Source organism: Ranitomeya variabilis, chromosome 4 (assembly GCF_051348905.1).
Source record: "Ranitomeya variabilis isolate aRanVar5 chromosome 4, aRanVar5.hap1, whole genome shotgun sequence".
NCBI classification, from domain to species: Eukaryota; Metazoa; Chordata; class Amphibia; order Anura; family Dendrobatidae; genus Ranitomeya; species Ranitomeya variabilis.
Genome location: NC_135235.1, coordinates 634793910 through 634812521, shown reverse-complemented (window position 1 = coordinate 634812521; position 18612 = coordinate 634793910). Strand labels below are relative to the sequence as shown.

Sequence of the window (18612 nt, the reverse complement as noted above, 5' to 3'; positions counted from 1 at the left end):
GACAAAAATTGCGGGATGCGATACCACTAATTAGAGGTGCAGCAGCATTCATGGCCGATGCTTCAGCTGACTCTCTTCGCCTTGCAGCAAGGTCAGCCGGTCTGATTAATAATGCCAGACGTGCGTTATGGATGAAGAGCTGGAAGGGGGATACGCAGTCAAAGGCTAAGATCTGCGCTATTCCGTGTGAGGGTGAGTTTTTGTTTGGGAAAGCATTAGACGAGATCCTCAAAAAAGCAAAAGAGAGGAAAAAAGCCTTCCCTGACCCCTCAATTCCTTTCTATAGGAAGACCTTTAGGAAGAGGCCGTTCGGGAAAAGAACACAAAATGAAAGATCGTCACGATGGGCCACAAGAGAGGGAAAACAGGGTGGCACTATGTTCAAAGGCCCCCCCTTCCGTAGAGACAACAAATTCTGAAACACCAGACACCCCAGTAGGGGGCAGGTTAAAATTTTTCTTTCCCCAATGGCGAAAAATCACGTCAAGTTCCTGGGTGCTAAATATTATTAAGGAAGGAATGAAAATAGAATTCCTCCAAATTCCCCATGATTCCTTTATTTTAACAGCCCTTTCCTCACCAGTGCAACAAAAGGCCCTTGAACTGGAAATTAGAAGTCTTAGGGTCCCTTTCCACTTGCGAGGAAAACGGATGCGTGCAATCCGATTAAAAATCGGATTGCACTCTGACCAATGTTATTTAATAGGTGGCTTTTCATTTGCGATTTTTTTCTCAGCCGAAATCGGACTGAGGATAATCTGGATCGGCTGAGAAAAAAATCGCAGCATGCTGCGTATTGCTGCGATTCTCGGACGAGACTCGCCAATGCAAGTCAATGGGTGCGAGAAAAAAATCGCACAGCACTCGCACCATGCGAGTTCTGTCCGATTATTACGCACCAGTGTCCTTTGAAAAGCCGGTAATTCAGCGCGGTGTACAGTAAAATCACACTGACAGGTTAGAATAGAGTAGATATATACACATAGAATAGGTATATATACATATATATGTCAGTGAGACACCTATATATGTATATTTATATTTAATGCAGCGCTAGATAGCATAAAAGCCCCTAATTCAATTGCCGGCTTTTTCCTTCTCCTTCACAAACCCGACATGATATGAGACATGGTTTACATACAGTAAACCATCTCATATCCCTTTTTTTATTACATATTCCTCTTCACTAATGTAACAAGTGTCTGTGTGCACAATTTGGGGGCTCTAGCTGTTAAATTAAAGGGTTAAATTGCGGAAAAAATTGGCGTGGGCTCCCGCGCAATTTTCTCCGCCAGAGTGGTAAAGCCAGTGACTGAGGGCAGATATTAATAGCCAGGAGAGGGTCCATGGTTATTGGCCCCCCCCGTGGCTAAAAACATCTGCCCCCAGCCACCCCAGAAAAGGCACATCTGGAAGATGCGCCTATTCTGGCACTTGGCCACTCTCTTCCCACTCCCTGTAGCGGTGGGATATGGGGTAATGAAGGGTTAATGCCACCTTGCTATTGGAAGGTGACATTAAGCCAGATTAATAATGGAGAGGCGTCAATTATGTCACCTATCCATTATTAATCCAATTGTTGGAAAGGGTTAAAAAACACACACACACATGATTTAAAAGTATTTTAATGAAATAAACACAGCGGTTGTTGTAATAATTTATTGTTCTCGCAATCCATCAGGAACACCCTCGCTTGGAAAAAATAATAAACGCACAAGATACATACCTTCTGGTGAACCGTCTCGTCCCACGAAGTAATCCATCTGAAGGGGTTAACTAATATTACAGGCAGGAGCCCTGCAAATGCAGCTGTGCTCCGTGCTTGTAATTCCCCGGCGAATGAATGAAATGTAGGTCATTGACCTACATTTCCTTCAGTCGCGGTGATGCGCCCCCTGGTGGATGTCCTCATATGACCTGGAGCGTGGGAAAAAGTTCCCAGGCTGCAGTTCATGAGAACATCCAGCAGGGGCGCATCTGCATCATTAATCTGGCTTAATGTCACCTTCCAATAGCAAGGTGGCATTAACCCTTCATTACCCCATATCCCACCGCTACAGGGAGTGGGAAGAGAGTGGCCAAGTGCCAGAATAGGCGCATCTTCCAGATGTGCCTTTTCTGGGGTGGCTGGGGGCAGATGTTTTTAGCCACGGGGGGGCCAATAACCATGGACCCTCTCCTGGCTATTAATATCTGCCCTCAGTCACTGGCTTTACCACTCTGGCGGAGAAAATTGCGCGGGAGCCCACGCCAATTTTTTCCGCCATTTAACCCTTTATTTCAGCAGCTACAGCGGCCAAATTTTGCACATACACACTATTAACATTAGTAGTGTGGAATATGCAAAAAAAATGGGGATATGAGATGGTTTACTGTATGTAAACCATGTCTCATATCATGTCGGGTTTGTGCAGGAGAAGGAAAAAGCCGGCAATTGAATTAGCGGCTTTTAAGCTATCTAGCGCTGCATTAAATATAAATATACATATATAGGTGTCTCACTGACATATATATATGTATATATACCTATTCTATGTGTATATATCTACTCTATTCTAACCTGTCAGTGTGATTTTACTGTACATGGCGCTGAATTGCCGGCTTTTCAAAGGACACTGGTGCATAAAAATCGGACAGCAATACGGATGTCATACTGATGTTATACGGATGGTGCGATTAAAAAATCGCATGGCACTCGCATGACACTCGCATGACAATCGCATACGTTCCATCCGTTTTTTCGGTCCAGATTACGGACCGTTTTTTATCTCGCAAGTGGAAAGGGACCCTTATAGTTAAAAATGTTTTAGTTAGGGTGCCAAAGGGACAAGAGGGTAAAGGGTTCTACTCTCCGTTATTTTTAATCCCTAAACCCGATGGTTCATTTCGAACAATTATAAATCTTAAAAAACTCAATACGTTTATTAAAAATTATACGTTTAAAATGGAGTCTATTAGATCGGCCATTAAGCTCCTTTTTCCAAATTGTAGAATGGGCGGCATTGATTTAAAAGATGCCTACTACCATCTCCCTATCCATAGTAGGTATCAAAAATACTTAAGAGTGGCAGTAACTCTTGAGGGGGAGATTCATCATTTCCAGTATACAGCCATGCCCTTCGGTCTCTCCACGGCACCCAGGATCTTCACGAAGGTAATGTTAGAAGTAATGGCCTACCTTCGCCAGAGAGACACATTAATCATTCCCTACTTAGATGATTTTTTAGTTGTAGGAAACTCATCCCTTCAGTGTGCGGAACGATTAGCTGACACTGTCTCGTCCTTAGAAAGCCTGGGCTGGATCGTCAACTATAAAAAATCCAGACTCACCCCACTTTCTCTTCAGACATTTTTGGGATTTAGTCTAGATTCCATAAAGCAAAAATGTCTACTTCCCCAAGAAAAAATATCTCTTATAGAGGGTAAAGTTGTGGCGGCCATTCACAAACCTCAAATGTCCCTGAGAGCAGGAATGTCCTTGCTAGGATCCCTCTCCTCCTGTACTCCAGCCGTTCAGTGGGCACAACTTCATACCCGAACATTACAACATCAGATACTTCGGGAACAGAGAAAATTTCTGGGGCACCTTGAATCGAAAATAACTTTATCCGAGAAAGTCTTATCCTCCTTAGAATGGTGGCTAAATAAAGACAACCTAGCGGGGGGTGTCCCTTGGGTAATATCACCATCCCACACGATAACTACGGACGCTAGTCCCCACGGGTGGGGCGCACACATGGGAGATAGATTCTGCCAGGGAACCTGGGATAAGAATGAGGATTTATATTCATCAAACCTAAAAGAATTGAATGCGGTAAACTATGCACTGCGTCAATTTCTCCCACAGCTACGAGGAAGCCACGTCCGAATCTGTTCAGACAACACTACGACAGTGGCGTATTTAAACAAACAAGGCGGCACAAGATCAGACGCTCTAATGTCTTCCGCAAACAGTACCTTAATCCTGGCCGAAAAGCATCTGTTGTCCCTCTCGGCAGTCCACATCAAAGGAGAGGACAATCAACAAGCGGACTTCCTAAGTCGACACACTCTTCATCAAGGAGAATGGTGTCTCAATCCTCACATTTTCCACAAGATAACATTGTTATGGGGCAAACCCCAAATAGACCTGTTCGCTACAAAACAAAACAAACAAGTCCAGAAATTCGCATCTCGGTCCCGTGCAGATCACCCGGACATTCTAGATGCTCTTCAAACACCCTGGCAATTCAAGCTGGCGTATGCTTTCCCTCCGATAATTCTGCTTCCACAAGTAATACGGAAAATCAGGGAAGAGCAGGCCAGGATAATACTAATAGCGCCATTCTGGCCCAAGAGACCATGGTTCTCGTGCCTGCGGTCGATGTCGGTGACGGATCCTTGGGTCCTTCCCTCAATCCCAAACCTTCTCTCCCAGGGACCTTTCTTCCACCCTCAGGTGGACAGCCTCCACCTGACGGCCTGGAATTTGAAAGGCAGATATTAAATTCCAGGGGGTTTTCAAAAGGCCTAATTGATACACTCCTGCTTAGCAGGAAACCATCTACCACAAAAATTTACACCAAAGTATGGAAGAAGTTTCTTCAGTTCCATACTAGTTCAAACCCCTCTGAAGTCCCAATAAAATCTATACTAGAATTTCTACAGAAAGGGAAAGAGTTAGGTCTGTCAGTTAACACACTAAAGGTCCAGGTGTCCGCTCTGGGTGCCCTCTATGGCCATAATATTGCTGGTAATAAATGGGTATCCCGCTTCATCACGGCCTGTGAACGAGTTACTCCTGTCCACATACCTAGAGTAGCTCCGTGGGATCTAAATCTAGTCTTAGACTCTCTAACAGAATCCCCATTTGAGCCTATAGACACAGCATCTTTAAAACACTTGTCGTTAAAAACAGCCTTCTTAGTAGCCTTAACATCGGCTAGAAGAGTCAGCGACATTCAGGCCTTGTCGATAGATCAACCTTACCTTCTCACATTTCATGACAGACTAATCTTAAAACCGGACCCCTTATACCTTCCTAAGGTAGCAGGGAAGTTCCACAGGTCACAGGAGATACATCTTCCTACTTTCTTTAAAGATCCCTCTACTCCTGAAGAACAAAAATTCCATACTCTAGACGTCAGGAGAGTAGTTTTGCAATATATTGAGAAAACTAGTAGTTGGAGGCAGAGTAGGGCTCTGTTCATATCCTTCCAGGGCAAAAAGAAAGGATATGGAGTCACAAGAGCAACATTATCCAGGTGGATAAGAGACGCTATCCGGTTGGCCTATTCCATGAAAAACGAAGAACCTCCGGAGGGCATCAAAGCACATTCCACCAGAGCCATGGCTTCTTCCTGGGCCGAAAAAGGGAACGTGCCAATCGAAGATATATGTAAGGCTGCAACTTGGTTGGCTCCTTCCACTTTCTATAATCACTACAGGCTCGACCTGTCTTCTGACTCTGACCTACACTTTGGCAGGACTATCCTCAGCACGGTGGTCCCCCCCTAGGTGTTGGTCTCTGGAAATCTCTCCAGTGGGTGCTGTCATGGCGAAGGGTAAATAGCCGGATTACTTACGGTAATGCTCTTTTAATGAGTCCATGACAGCACCCAGTCACATCCCTCCCTAATAAAAGCCAATGTAATTACTTCTATGAAGTTTATATTCTGATGATACATGGTGATGATTGACTAACACTGGCGGTCCTCCGGGTACTCTGAAATTAAACTGAGGAGGAGAGGGGGACCGCCCCCTTTTATGTCTCTGTAGGTTTCCTGTTCCTTGGGGCGGATCCCTATCTCTCCAGTGGGTGCTGTCATGGACTCATTAAAAGAGCATTACCGTAAGTAATCCGGCTATTTTCACCCACTCCTCGGTTTGGCTTACAAATACTGAGGTAAAATACTGACCAAATACTGCTAGTGTGATGGCAGCATTAAAGTTAAATGGTATTCACTCCTCTCCATGCCCATGGAGGCGTGGAGAAGCGTGAATTTTAATTTCTCTTTAGCAGCAGCGACATGTGTGGCTTCCTGTCACCCGCTGCTGCTCCACTGGCAAAGGGCGGGCCCCCTTGACTCGGGGGCCCCATAGCCGCTTTCTGGGGGCCCCTAGAGCAGCGAGGGCCTTAGGCAGCCTTTGGCCAGTATGCCAGCAGGTGTCAGTGCCTGGGCCGACCGGAGAGTCCTCTAGTTCTCCGGTGGGCCAATACGACCCTGGATACCTAAGGTCTTACAATGCCTGCAGATGAGGAAAGAGACTCAGCAAATCAGAAAAACTATATTTCTAAATGGAGGTATTTGCTGATTATTATTACACCTACTACATTATGGGATATGATCTTGGAGATTGGAATACCTCTTTAAGAGACATTCTTTTGAGGATGATGGCTTGTATATAAGGCAAAATAAATAAGAAAAAAAAATGCTCCTCCACACCTTGGGCTATTTTTACATGTAGTGTTTTTGCACGTTTGTATTTTTCAATGGCGAACAAAACATTATACAGGAAAATCAATTTTAGGGGTAGAGACTGAATTACTAGGACAAGGACATTGACGTGGTTGCTGACGGTTGTTGTAAGTGTGCAATGACAGGTGCAGGGTGGGAGGTATCTTTGCCCAAGTCATAGACCTGGGATTGGCGTGCCCGTAGGACTTGGGTAAGTGGCAGTGGTGTCACCCGCTAACACTTTCTGGACCCTGGTGTTCGGCCCATGTAGTCTGGTGCTTTGCTTGCATGAGCATACTGGTGGAGGTCAGGGTGGAAGTTGTGCTGCCCATACTGATGCTGGCATGGCAGATGTTGCAAATGGCCTTTTTTGCATTAACTGGACTTTCTGTAAACAAGCGTCAGACTCTGGAATATTTAAACCTTTGCTTTGCTTGGCAACTTTACCCGTGTTGGTGCTCTAGGGATCAGTTGCCCGCCTTGTGTTTCTGGCCATCCCACTGCTTCTTCTCGCCTTTTGTGGTGCTGTAGATCACTCCCACTGTGCGCTGTTCTCCTTGTTCTGCATGTCACTTTTGCAGTCTGGGTCAGAGACTTCATCGTCCACCTTGTCTTTCAATTCCAAACCCTAGTCCTGACTTGCTGATGTAATAACACCACTTGTTGACAATTGTCTCATCATCGTCCACCTCTTGCGACAGTTATTGCATTTTCCCATCATCGCCTTCTTGTTAGCATGGCTGCTCAACTATTTGGGTATCCCTACGTGCAATCTCATGTCCTGCTTGAAATAGGAAGGGTGAGAGGCATGAGGCGATCTCCTCATGTCCCTTCATTACAATCTTTCCCTAAGTGCTGCTAACAGCAGTATGAATGTGTTAGTAGATGGTGACCCGATTCTAACGCATCGGGTATTCTAGAATATGCATGTCCACGTAGTATATTGCCCAGCCCACGTAGTATATTGCCCAGCCCACGTAGTATATTGCCCAGCCCACGTAGTATATTGCCCAGCCTACGTAGTATATTGCCCAGCCAGGTTTGTCACAGGTTAAAAATTAAACATATACTCACCTTTCCGAGGCAGCCCTTGTAGTCCACGGCAGCTTCCGGTCCTAGGGTTGGTATGAGCGCAGGACCTGTGATGACGTTGCGGTCACATGACCGTGACGTCATGGCAGGTCTTTGTAGCGCAGGGCCTGTGATGACGTCACGGTCACATGACCGTGACGTCATGGCAGGTCCTTCTCCTATACCATCTTTGCCAACGGAACCTGCAACAAAAGATGGCGGCCGGCGCGAGTGACTACGGACGGTGAGTATAGCAGGTTTTTTTTAAGCTATTTTTAACATTACATCTTTTACTATTGATGCCGCATAGGCAGCGTCAATAGTAAATAGTTGGGGACACACAGGGTTAATAGCGGCGGTAACGGAGTGCGTTACCCGCGGCATAACGCGGTCCGTTACCGCCGGCATAAACCCTGTGTTAGCGGTGACCGAAGGGGAGTATGCGGGCGACAGGCACTAACTGCGGGGAGTAAGGAGAGGCCATTTTCTTCCGGACTGTGCCCGTCGCTGATTGGTCGCAGCAGCCATGACAGGCAGCTGGCGAGACCAATCAGTGAATAAATAACCGTGACAGAAGTACAAATGGAAGTGGCCCTTAGACAATTATATAGTAGATAATCTATCTATATAATCTTAAGGGGCACTTCCGTCTGTTTGTCATTTAAATCCCGCGTCGCTGACTGGTCGCGGCCTTCAGCGACGGGCACAGTCCGGCCGCGAATTCGCCCCTTCCTACTCTTAGTGCCCCCTGCAGTCAGGTCTCACACAGGGTTAATGGCTGCTTTAACGCTGCTTTAATATTTCATACAGCGCTAGATAGCTTAAAAGCCGGTAATTCAATTGCCGGCTTTTCCTATCTCCTTCCTAAACCCGACATGATATGAGACATGATTTACATACAGTAAACCATCTCATATCCCTTTTTTTTGCATATTCCACACTAATGTTAGTAGTGTGTATGTGCAAAATTTGGGCGCTGTACCTATTGAATTAAAGGGTTAAATCGCGGAAAAAATTGGCTTGGGCTCCCGCGCAATTTTCTCCGCCAGAATGGTAAAGCCAGTGACTGAGGGCAGATATTAATAGCCTGGAGAGGGTCCATGGTTATTGGGCCCCCCCCCCCCCGGCTAAAAACATCTGCCCCCAGCCACCCCAGAAAAGGCACATCTGGAAGATGCGCCTATTCTGGCACTTGGCCACTCCCTTCCCATTCACGTGTAGCGGTGGGATATCGGGTAATGAAGGGTTAATGTCACCTTGCTATTGTAAGGTGACATTAAGCCAGATTAATAATGGAGAGGCGTCAATTATGACACCTATCCATTATTAATCCAATTGTATGAAAGGGTTAAACACACACGCACATTATTACAAAGTATTTTAATGAAATAAATACATGTTTTTGTAATATTTTATTATACTGGTAATCCATCTGAAGACCCTCGTTCTGTAAAAAAGTAAAATAAAAAAACAGTATCCCATACCTTCCGTCGTTCTGTAACGTCCCACGATGTAAATCCATCTGAAGGGGTTAACTAATTTTAGAAGCAGAAGCTCTGCTAATGCAGCTGTGCTCCTGCCTGTAAAACCCCAGAGAATGAATGGAATGTAGGTCAATGACCTGTATTTACCTTCAGTCACGGTGATGCGCCCTCTGCTGGATGTCCTCATATGAACTCGAGCGTGGGAAAATATTCTGAAAAGTTCCCATTGAATTACCGGCTTTTAACCCCTTTCTGACATCTGACGTACTATCCCGTCGAGGTGGGGTGGGCTCGTATGACCACCGACGGGATAGTACGTCATATGCGATCGGCCGCGCTCACGGGGGGAGCGCGGCCGATCGCGGCCGGGTGTCAGCTGCATATTGCAGCTGACATCCGGCACTATGTGCCAGGAGCGGTCACGGACCGCCCCCGACACATTAACCCCCCGCAACCCGCGATCAAACATGATCGCGGTGTACCGGCGGTATAGGGAAGCATCGCGTAGGGAGGGGGCTCCCTGCGGGCTTCCCTGAGACCCCCGGAGCAACGCGATGTGATCGCGTTGCTCCGAGGGTCTCCTACCTCCCTCCTCGCCGCAGGTCCCGGATCCAAGATGGCCACGGCATCCGGGTCCTGCAGGGAGGGAGGTGGCTTACCGAGTGCCTGCTCAGAGCAGGCGCTGGTAAGCCTGCAGCCCTGCACAGCAGATCGCCGATCTGACAGAGTGCTGTGCACACTGTCAGATCAACGATCTGTGATGTCCCCCCCTGGGACAAAGTAAAAAAGTTTAAAAAAATTTTTTCCACATGTGTAAAAAATAAATAAAAAATAAATTCCTAAATAAAGAAAAAAAAAAAAAATTATTCCCATAAATACATTTCTTTATCTAAATAAAAAACAAACAAACAATAAAAGTACACATATTTAGTATCGCCGCGTCCGTAACGACCCAACCTATAAAACTGCCCCACTAGTTAACCCCTTCAGTAAACACCGTGAGAAAAAAAAAACGAGGCAAAAAACGACGCTTTATTATCATACCGCCGAACAAAAAGTGGAATAACACGCGATCAAAAAGACAGATATAAATAACCATGGTACCGCTGAAAACGTCATCTTGTCCCGCAAAAAACGAGCCGCGATACAGCATCATCAGCAAAAAAATAAAAAAGTTATAGTCCTGAGAATAAAGCGATACCAAAATAATTATTTTTTCTATAAAATAGCTTTTATCGTATAAACGCCAAAACATAAAAAAAATGATATAAATGAGGTATCGCTGTAATCGTACTGACCCGAAGAATAAAACTGCTTTATCAATTTTACTAAACGCGGAACGGTATAAACGCCTCCCCCAAAAGAAATTCATGAATAGCTGGTTTTTGGTCATTCTGCCTCACAAAAATCAGAATAAAAAGCGATCAAAAAATGTCATGTGCCCGAAAATGTTACCAATAAAAACGTCAACTCGTCCCGCAAAAAACAAGACCTCACATGACTCTGTGGACTCAAATATGGAAAAATTATAGCTCTCAAAATGTGGTAACGCAAAAAATATTTTTTGCAATAAAAAGCGTCTCAGTGTGTGACGGCTGCCAATCATAAAAATCCGCTAAATAACCCGCTATAAAAGTAAATCAAACCCCCCTTCATCACCCCCTTAGTTAGGGAAAAATAAAAAAAATGTATTTATTTCCATTTTCCCGTTAGGGCTAGGGTTAGGGCTAGGGTTAGGGCTAGGGTTAGGGCTAGGGTTAGGGCTAGGGTTAGGGCTAGGGTTAGGGCTAGGGTTAGGGCTAGGGTTAGGGCTAGGGTTAGGGCTAGGGTTAGGGCTAGGGTTAGGGCTAGGGTTAGGGCTAGGGTTAGGGCTAGGGTTAGGGCTAGGGTTAGGGCTAGGGTTAGGGCTAGGGTTAGGGCTAGGGTTAGGGTTAGGGCTAGGGTTAAGGCTACAGTTAGGGTTGGGGCTAAAGTTAGGGTTAGGGTTTGGATTACATTTACGGTTGGGAATAGGGTTGCGATTAGGGTTAGGGGTGTGTCAGGGTTAGGGGTGTGGTTAGGGTTACCATTGGGATTAGGGTAAGGGGTGTGGTTGGATTAGGGTTTCAGTTATAATTGGGGGGTTTCCACTGTTTAGGCACATCACGGGCTCTCCAAACGGGACATGGCATCTGATCTCAATTCCAGACAATTCTGCGTTGAAAAAGTAAAACAGTGCTCCTTCCCTTCAGAGCTCTCCCGTGTACCCAAACAGGGGTTTACCCCAACATATGGGGTATCAGCGTACTCAGGACAAATTGGACAACAACTTTTGGGGTCCAATTTATCCTGTTACCCTTGTGAAAATACAAAACTGGGGGCTAAAAAGTCATTTTTGTGAAAAAAAAAAATAATAATTTTTATCTTCACGGCTCTGCGTTATAAACTGTAGTGAAACACTTGGGGGTTCTAAGTTCTCACAACACATCTAGATAAGTTCCTTGGGAGGTCTAGTTTCCAATTTGGGGTCACTTGTGGGGGGTTTCTACTGTTTGGGTACATCAGGGGCTCTGCAAATGCAACGTGACGCCTGCAGACCAATCTATTTAAGTCTGCATTCCAAATGGCGCTCCTTCCCTTCCGAGCTCTGTCATGCGCCCAAACAGTGGTTCCCCCCCACATATGGGGTATCAGCGTACTCAGGACAAATTGGACAACAACTTTTGGGGTCCAATTTATTATGTTACCCTTGTAAAAATACAAAGCTGGGGGCTAAAAAATCATTTCTGTGAAAAAAAAGAGGAATTTTTATTTTTACGGCTCTGCATTATAAACTTCTGTGAAGCACTTGGTGGGTCAAAGTGCTCACCACACATCTAGATAAGTTCCTTAGGGGGTCTACTTTCCAAAATGGTGTCACTTGTGGGGGGTTTCAATGTTTAGGCACATCAGGGGCTCTCCAAACACAACATGGCGTCCCATGTCAATTACAGTCAATTTTGCATTGAAAAGTCAAATGGCGCTCCTTTCCTTCCGAGCTCTGCCATGCGCCCAAACAGTGGTTTACCCCCACATATGGGGTATCAGCGTACTCAGGACAAATTGTACAACAACTTTTGGGGTCCATTTTCTCCTGTTACCCTTGGTAAAATAAAACAAATTGGAGCTGAAATAAATTTTGTGTGAAAAAAAGTTAAATGTTCATTTTTATTTAAACATTCCAAAAATTCCTGTGAAGCACCAGAAGGGTTAATAAACTTCTTGAATGTGGTTTTGAGCACCTTGAGGGGTGCAGTTTTTAGAATGGTGTCACACTTGGGTATTTTCTATCATATAGACCCCTCAAAATGACTTCAAATGAGATGTGGTCCCTAAAAAAAAAAAAATGGTGTTGTAAAAATGAGAAATTGCTTGTGAACTTTTAACCCTTATAACTCCCTAACAAAAAAAAAATTTTGGTTCCAAAATTGTGCTGATGTAAAGTAGACATGTGGGAAGTGTTACTTATTAAGTATTTTGTGTGGCATATCTCTGATTTAATTGCATAAAAAGTCAATATTGAAAAATTGCGAAATTTTCAAAATTTTTGCAAAACTTCAGTTTTTTTCACAAATAAACGCAGGTAATATCAAAGAAATTTTACCACTGTCATGAAGTACAATATGTCACGAGAAAACAGTGTCAGAATCACTGGGATCCGTTGAATCATTCCAGAGTTATAACTTCATAAAGGGACAGTGGTCAGAATTGTAAAAATTGGCCCGGTCATTAACGTGCAAACCACCCTTGTGGGTAAAGGGGTTAAAGAGGGGGGCCCACTGAGACTTTCGCCTGGGGCCCTCAAATACCTGGAAGCAGGCCCTGGCTTCACTGATTGTTCCCGGCCAGCCAGGCGTGACCAATCAGCGACAGGTGCAGTCCAGCCGCAAATTGGCGCGGGATTTGAACCACGCTTCGCTAATTGGTCGTGCCCGGCCGGCCGAATCCTCTGTATAAATTGCATTATTGTGAAAACTTCGTAAATAAACTACATACATATTCTAGAATACCCGATGCGTTAGAATCGGGCCACCATCTAGTTAGCCATAAGGAGGTGTCATGGCTCAGCTGTTGGGGACCCGGGACGAGGTGCTGCTTCCCTGTTCCTAACACTAGGGGGCATCCTAGCTCACCCTATTCCCCGGGATACTTCTGAAGGTGAATATGCTGTAGCCTCCCCCCTTGCCTTATCTCTTGAATCTGCCCTCCATCTATTCCCCTTCCCCACCCAGGGAAGAGGGGAGCTGCCGTGCACCGCAGTAGACCACTCAGACGAACAAGGCAACACAAAAAGGGCAACTGAAAATACCAGGCTTACAAAATATTCACTCACATATTACGGAGAAATGCATTGGGAAGTGAAGGATGGAGAAAAAACAAAGTAAGAAGAGGAAAGGGAATTATCACACTTAGGCTAGTTTCACACTAGCGTTCAGCAGGGCTGCGGACTTCCTCCGTGAAGCCCCGCCCACTGTCGCGCCTCTTACTTCAGCTCCCCCTATGGGTGCATGGGGCATGCGTACCCTATCTTTAACATTGGGTATGCAGGCCATGCCGATGTATGCAGATGCCGCCGCATGCGTCGTTTTGACGTTGCGACGATTTGCGCTGAACGCAACAAGTTACAATTTCTTGTGGTCGTAAATCCTCATATAACCACCAAAACACCTCTTCTCTAAGCCATGCAGCATAAGCTAGCTCTAACCATGTGTTTCAGTCAGGACCCAGATAACATAAGGGATAGCAGTGGCTAACCGAGCTCAGCTGAGAGCTCTGACTCCCAGAGCTCCCAACGTGGTCAATTAACCCTTGTTCTACCAAAAGCAATTTACCACCATTTAAAAAGAAGGGGAAGTGCTTCTTTTCAGTGCAAGAGTAGGATTAATCAGATGCTGCGGTCTTTTCATTCCTCTGTTGCGTCCTTTATATTGGACGGTGATATTTATCTTGCAAAGACGAAACGTCTCCGCAGGATAATTAGATATCGTGCCTTCTGGAAAGACGCGCCGCATGTTCATTTACGCAGGGAAGCTGGAGGTGTCTCTGCATGCATAGTGGAGATGGGATTTCATGAAATCCCATCCACTATGCTGTAACATCTGGCTTGCATCGCGGCGGCCATTTTCCTGAAGCCGAGTTGCGAACTCAGCGCACGCGCGGCATCCCGCGGCCGTTTTCCTGAAGCCCCGGGAAGCCGAGCACTACCATCTGCGCACGCGTAGCCTCAGGAAGATGGCCGGGCCCACCGATAAACCGCTGAATAGCGCAGATTGCGCTCTTTTCCTTCAGCTGCGCAGTGGATTCGCCTGTTGGGCATGTGCAAACCACTACGCCACCAACGGAGAGATAAGCAAGATCTGGGGGGAGAAACAGCGATGTCACCACGCCCATATGACCAGACCAGCGTGAGTGACAGCCCAAAACGGCGACTTTACAAAGGTATTTCGACAGCATAGGTGGGGAATAAAGGCACAAAAAATACACTAATGTAAAGCACAGCTCTGCCCCTATTTAACGATATTTTTATCTCATCTTGAAAAAACGGGGTGACACGTTCCCTTTAAACATGGAGGATACAAACTTCAGCACAAACCGTGTGGGTACGAATCTCAACGCGTTTCTGGAGATTAAGCTCCCTTAATCATGAATTGGTCATGTACTTTGTCGTTGAGCTGTAGAGTATATCAGCACTCCAGTATTGCCAATGCTCTGTTTTTTTTACTTTGCCCATATGCAGCACAATGCCCCAAAATGTCATAAAAAAAAAAAAAATCAAATTTGTTACTCGGCGCTATCATTTTTTTTTTTTTTGCAAAAGAAAAAAAAAAAAATCTCCCACCAACTAATTTCTTACACTCAGGTAATACAGGAGGTATACAACCACTCTGCACAGTAATTAGATTAACCTATTTGGCTCTGATTGGTCAAAAACTATTGTCCAGCCATTCGGTGCCAAAGGGGTTAATCAGGAGAGGTGACACTGTGATCACTCCATCCATTGTGACTGCTGTGAATGGTGCTGTATCAGACAGATCAACTTTATTGTGACATCTCTGTGATTGGCGGGTCAGAATTGATCAGCCAATCACCGATGGCCGGTGCAGGGTGAATGGGGGGGAAGTGCATTGATGGCCGGCTGTTACAGACCTAGCTTTGCCATATATGTACTTTGCTTTGAGGGAATGCACTTTCTGCAGCGTCATACATATACAGCTCATGTCCTGAAAGGGTTAACCTCCAATGAGCCAGAACTGCTCTGTCACAATGTACAGCTTAAGCGGTTCAGTCACTGGATTCCATCAGAAGGTGCGCACATCATGTGCCGCATCATCGGAGGTGGGACGGGTCTATGACGAAGGCAGGAAGGCGAAGACGCCCTCTGTTCTGATGTCCCCATCTCCGTGGATGTTCCCTGCACTTATAACTTTGCGTCTTGTTTTAATGGAATATTTGACATGGATTCTGTTAATTTACAGTTTTCTGTTTTAAGGTACCGTTACACTAAACGATTTACCAACGATCACGACCAGCGATACGACCTGGCCGTGATCGTTGGTAAGTCGTTGTGTGGTCGCTGGAGAGCTGTCACACAGACAGCTCTCCAGCGACCAACGAAGCCGAAGTCCCCGGGTAACCAGGGTAAACATCGGGTTACTAAGCGCAGGGCCGCGCTTAGTAACCCGATGTTTACCCTGGTTACCATTGTAAATGTAAAAAAAAAAAAACCACTACATACTTACATTCCGGTGTCTGTCACGTCCCCCGGCGTCAGCTTCCCTGCACTGTGTAAGCGCCGGCCGTAAAGCAGAGCGGTGACGTCACCCTGTGCTCTGCTTTACGGCCGGCCGGCGCTGACAGTCAGTGCGGGAAGCTGACGCCGGGGGACGTGACAGACATCGGAATGTAAGTATGTACTGTTTTTTTTGTTTGGTTTTTTTTTACATTTACAATGGTAACCAGGGTTAACATCGGGTTACTAAGCGCGGCCCTGCGCTTAGTAACCCGATATTTACACTGGTTACCAGTGAACACATCGCTGGATCGGCGTCACACACGCCGATTCAGCGTCACACACGCCGATTCAGCGATGACAGCGGGTGATCAGCGACCAAAAAAAGGTCCTGATCATTCGCAGCGACCAACGATCTCCCAGCAGGGGTCTGATCGTTGGTTGCTGTCACGCATAACGATTTCGTTAACGATATAGTTGCTACGTCACAAAAAGCAACGATATCGTTAACGAAATCGTTGTGTGAAGGTACCTTTAGATTTGTTCTGTGTTTTTGGTGCTGGATTGGAGATATTTTGTGATAAATCTCTGTATGTGACTATAATGGGATTGTGTTATACCGGGGGCAGGACGGGGCCATGACTGGATGTAGTGATCATGTGACGCCTGTAACAGCTCCGGAGGTTTCTTACATGGGATCTTTATGATGTTACATTGTTATCTTCTCCCCATTCAGGTCCCTACAATATCGGATCCTCTTAGTGGAGATCTTCTATATAAGAGAATTCTCCTGAGTGACCCTACAAGGATGGATAGGGACAGGGACAAGATGGCGGAGAGGATATTACACCTCACCCTAGAGATCCTCTTCCGGCTTACTGGAGAGGTGAGAGATTCTGATGGCGTCACATTACATCATTCTTATCTATGGGAATAACAGATGGACAGAACTGGAGAGGTAAGGACTCTGGAAATGTCTGTAGTGAGGTTTATTAATGTCTCTCCATAACCAGGATTACACAGTAGTGAAGACCTCTAGTGAGCGCTGTCAGGACCCTGTGTCTGAGGGATGGGGAAGACCCCTGAGCCCAATCATGGGGCCTCCACCTCACCCCTTGATACATGAGAGCAACAATGGCCAGAATATCCTAGAACTCACCTACAAGATGATTGAGCTGCTGACTGGAAAGGTGACACTGCTGGGAATGCTGGGACATTATACAGTAACGCTATGAAGGGATCGGAGGATGACGGTATAATTGTGTGTGTCAGGTTCATATAAGGTGTCAGGATGTCACCGTCTCTTTCTCCATGGAAGAGTGTGAATATTTAGAAGGACACAAAGATCTGTACAAGGATGTCATGAAGGAGGTTCCCCAGTCCCTCACATCCCCAGGTAATAGGACTAACTATACACATTCTAAAATCATCTGTAAGTAAAGGTTGAATTCAGTCCCTGTTTGTTTCCTCCAGTTCTATCCAGTGAGAGGACAGCACCAGAGAGATGTCCCTGTCCTACTTTTCTTCTTCTGAACTGTAAAGAAGAAGATTCTGATGTTCCTCAGGATCATCAGGTAGATGTAGAGAAGGTATCATGACATTTCCCCTATTATGTGTAGACGACTGTGAAGGTCTTATATTCAGTCTTGTTTTACCCACCAGTATAAGGGAAGAGTCAGATGGCCATATAAGGCTACGTTCACATTTGTGTTGTTGGGCGCAGCGTTGTCGACGCAAAACGCACAACGCATGTCAAACGCATACACAACGCACCGTTTTTTGACGCATGCCTTGTCCTATACAATTGAAGATCCAAAACACCCCCAAAAAAATACAATTAGTCAAAAGGCGCATGCGTCAAAAAACACGGCGCAACGCAGGCACCTGCGCCCTATGCGTTTTACATAGACACTAATGCGTTTTTTTGGCGCATTTACGACGCAGGTGCGTTGCATGCGTTTTTTCACGGAAATGTGACGCATCAAAACTGCAACCTGTAGCGTCGTCCGCTCCCTGTCTGGTGTGCCAAAAAAACGCAAGAAAACGCATACCGACGCATGTCCATGCGCCCCAATGTTAAAGATGGGGACGCATGCGTCGGTGACGCTGCGTCCAAAGACGCGAATGTGAACGTAGCCTAACCCTGACTGTGATTGCATCACAATGCTCGAACTGGCCGGTGGCTCTCCGTACCTGAGCATGAGTGCATGTATTTATTTTATTGGGGTTTTTTTAAATTTAAGAAGGCCACAAAATATTTTGAATGGAAAGTAGCATCATCAAACTGCGGTGCACTATAACAATGACTGGGAGCCGCTGGTCTACTTCTATAGTCAGCCAAAGGTACGGACAAGTCCTGTTGGTTCATTTTAATGAATGTGAGTTTGCCCACGTTGGCTGTGGGCAAGCGGATGTACTGGTCTGTGATCACACTCCCTTCCGTACATTTGCCACGGGGCAGACCATCACTTCCAAGGCATAAAGAGCAAGCTGAGGCTGTGTCCAATTTTGAGACCCATAAGTTAAATGGAGCAGGTCCCTCCTCCACCAATGCATTCAGCGCCTATGGAGACAGCAAGCGGGCATGCACAGTGCGGCCCGTGGACCTCTAGTTTCCAGCCCCAACTTATGTCTCGGTCCACGGGCCGGACTCGGACAGCCAGAGGGCTGGATGTGGCCTGCGAGCCCACTATGCCCAGGTCTGGCCTAAAGCATTTTTTTTTTCAAGATGGCATAGATGTGGGATAGTAACGGTGATGATGGCGTCTTCAGCGCTGGCCATGTTGGTGGAGGTCAAACAGCGCAACATGGCACACATGTCCCACACGGAGGACCACTCTTTGGTGAAGTGATGTTGTTCCAGAGAGCAACT

The 18612-nt window shown here is 46.0% G+C and overlaps 1 protein-coding gene across 4 annotated transcripts in view; it reads left to right on the top strand.

Annotated features, from left to right (window-relative positions):
- The window catches only part of LOC143767208 (uncharacterized), a 521413-nt gene that overhangs the window by 409805 nt on the left and 92996 nt on the right, over window positions 1-18612 (top strand). Inside the window, exons 2-5 of one of the 4 annotated variants that reach the window (XM_077255350.1) lie at window positions 16477-16626; window positions 16754-16930; window positions 17013-17136; window positions 17214-17329. In XM_077255350.1, the coding sequence (XP_077111465.1) occupies window positions 16549-16626; window positions 16754-16930; window positions 17013-17136; window positions 17214-17329 (495 nt within the window). In that variant the 5' untranslated portion in view covers window positions 16477-16548. The remainder of the gene's footprint in view (window positions 1-16476; window positions 16627-16753; window positions 16931-17012; window positions 17137-17213; window positions 17330-18612) is intronic. The other 3 variants (XM_077255349.1, XM_077255348.1, XM_077255347.1) reach the window with 3 other exon arrangements.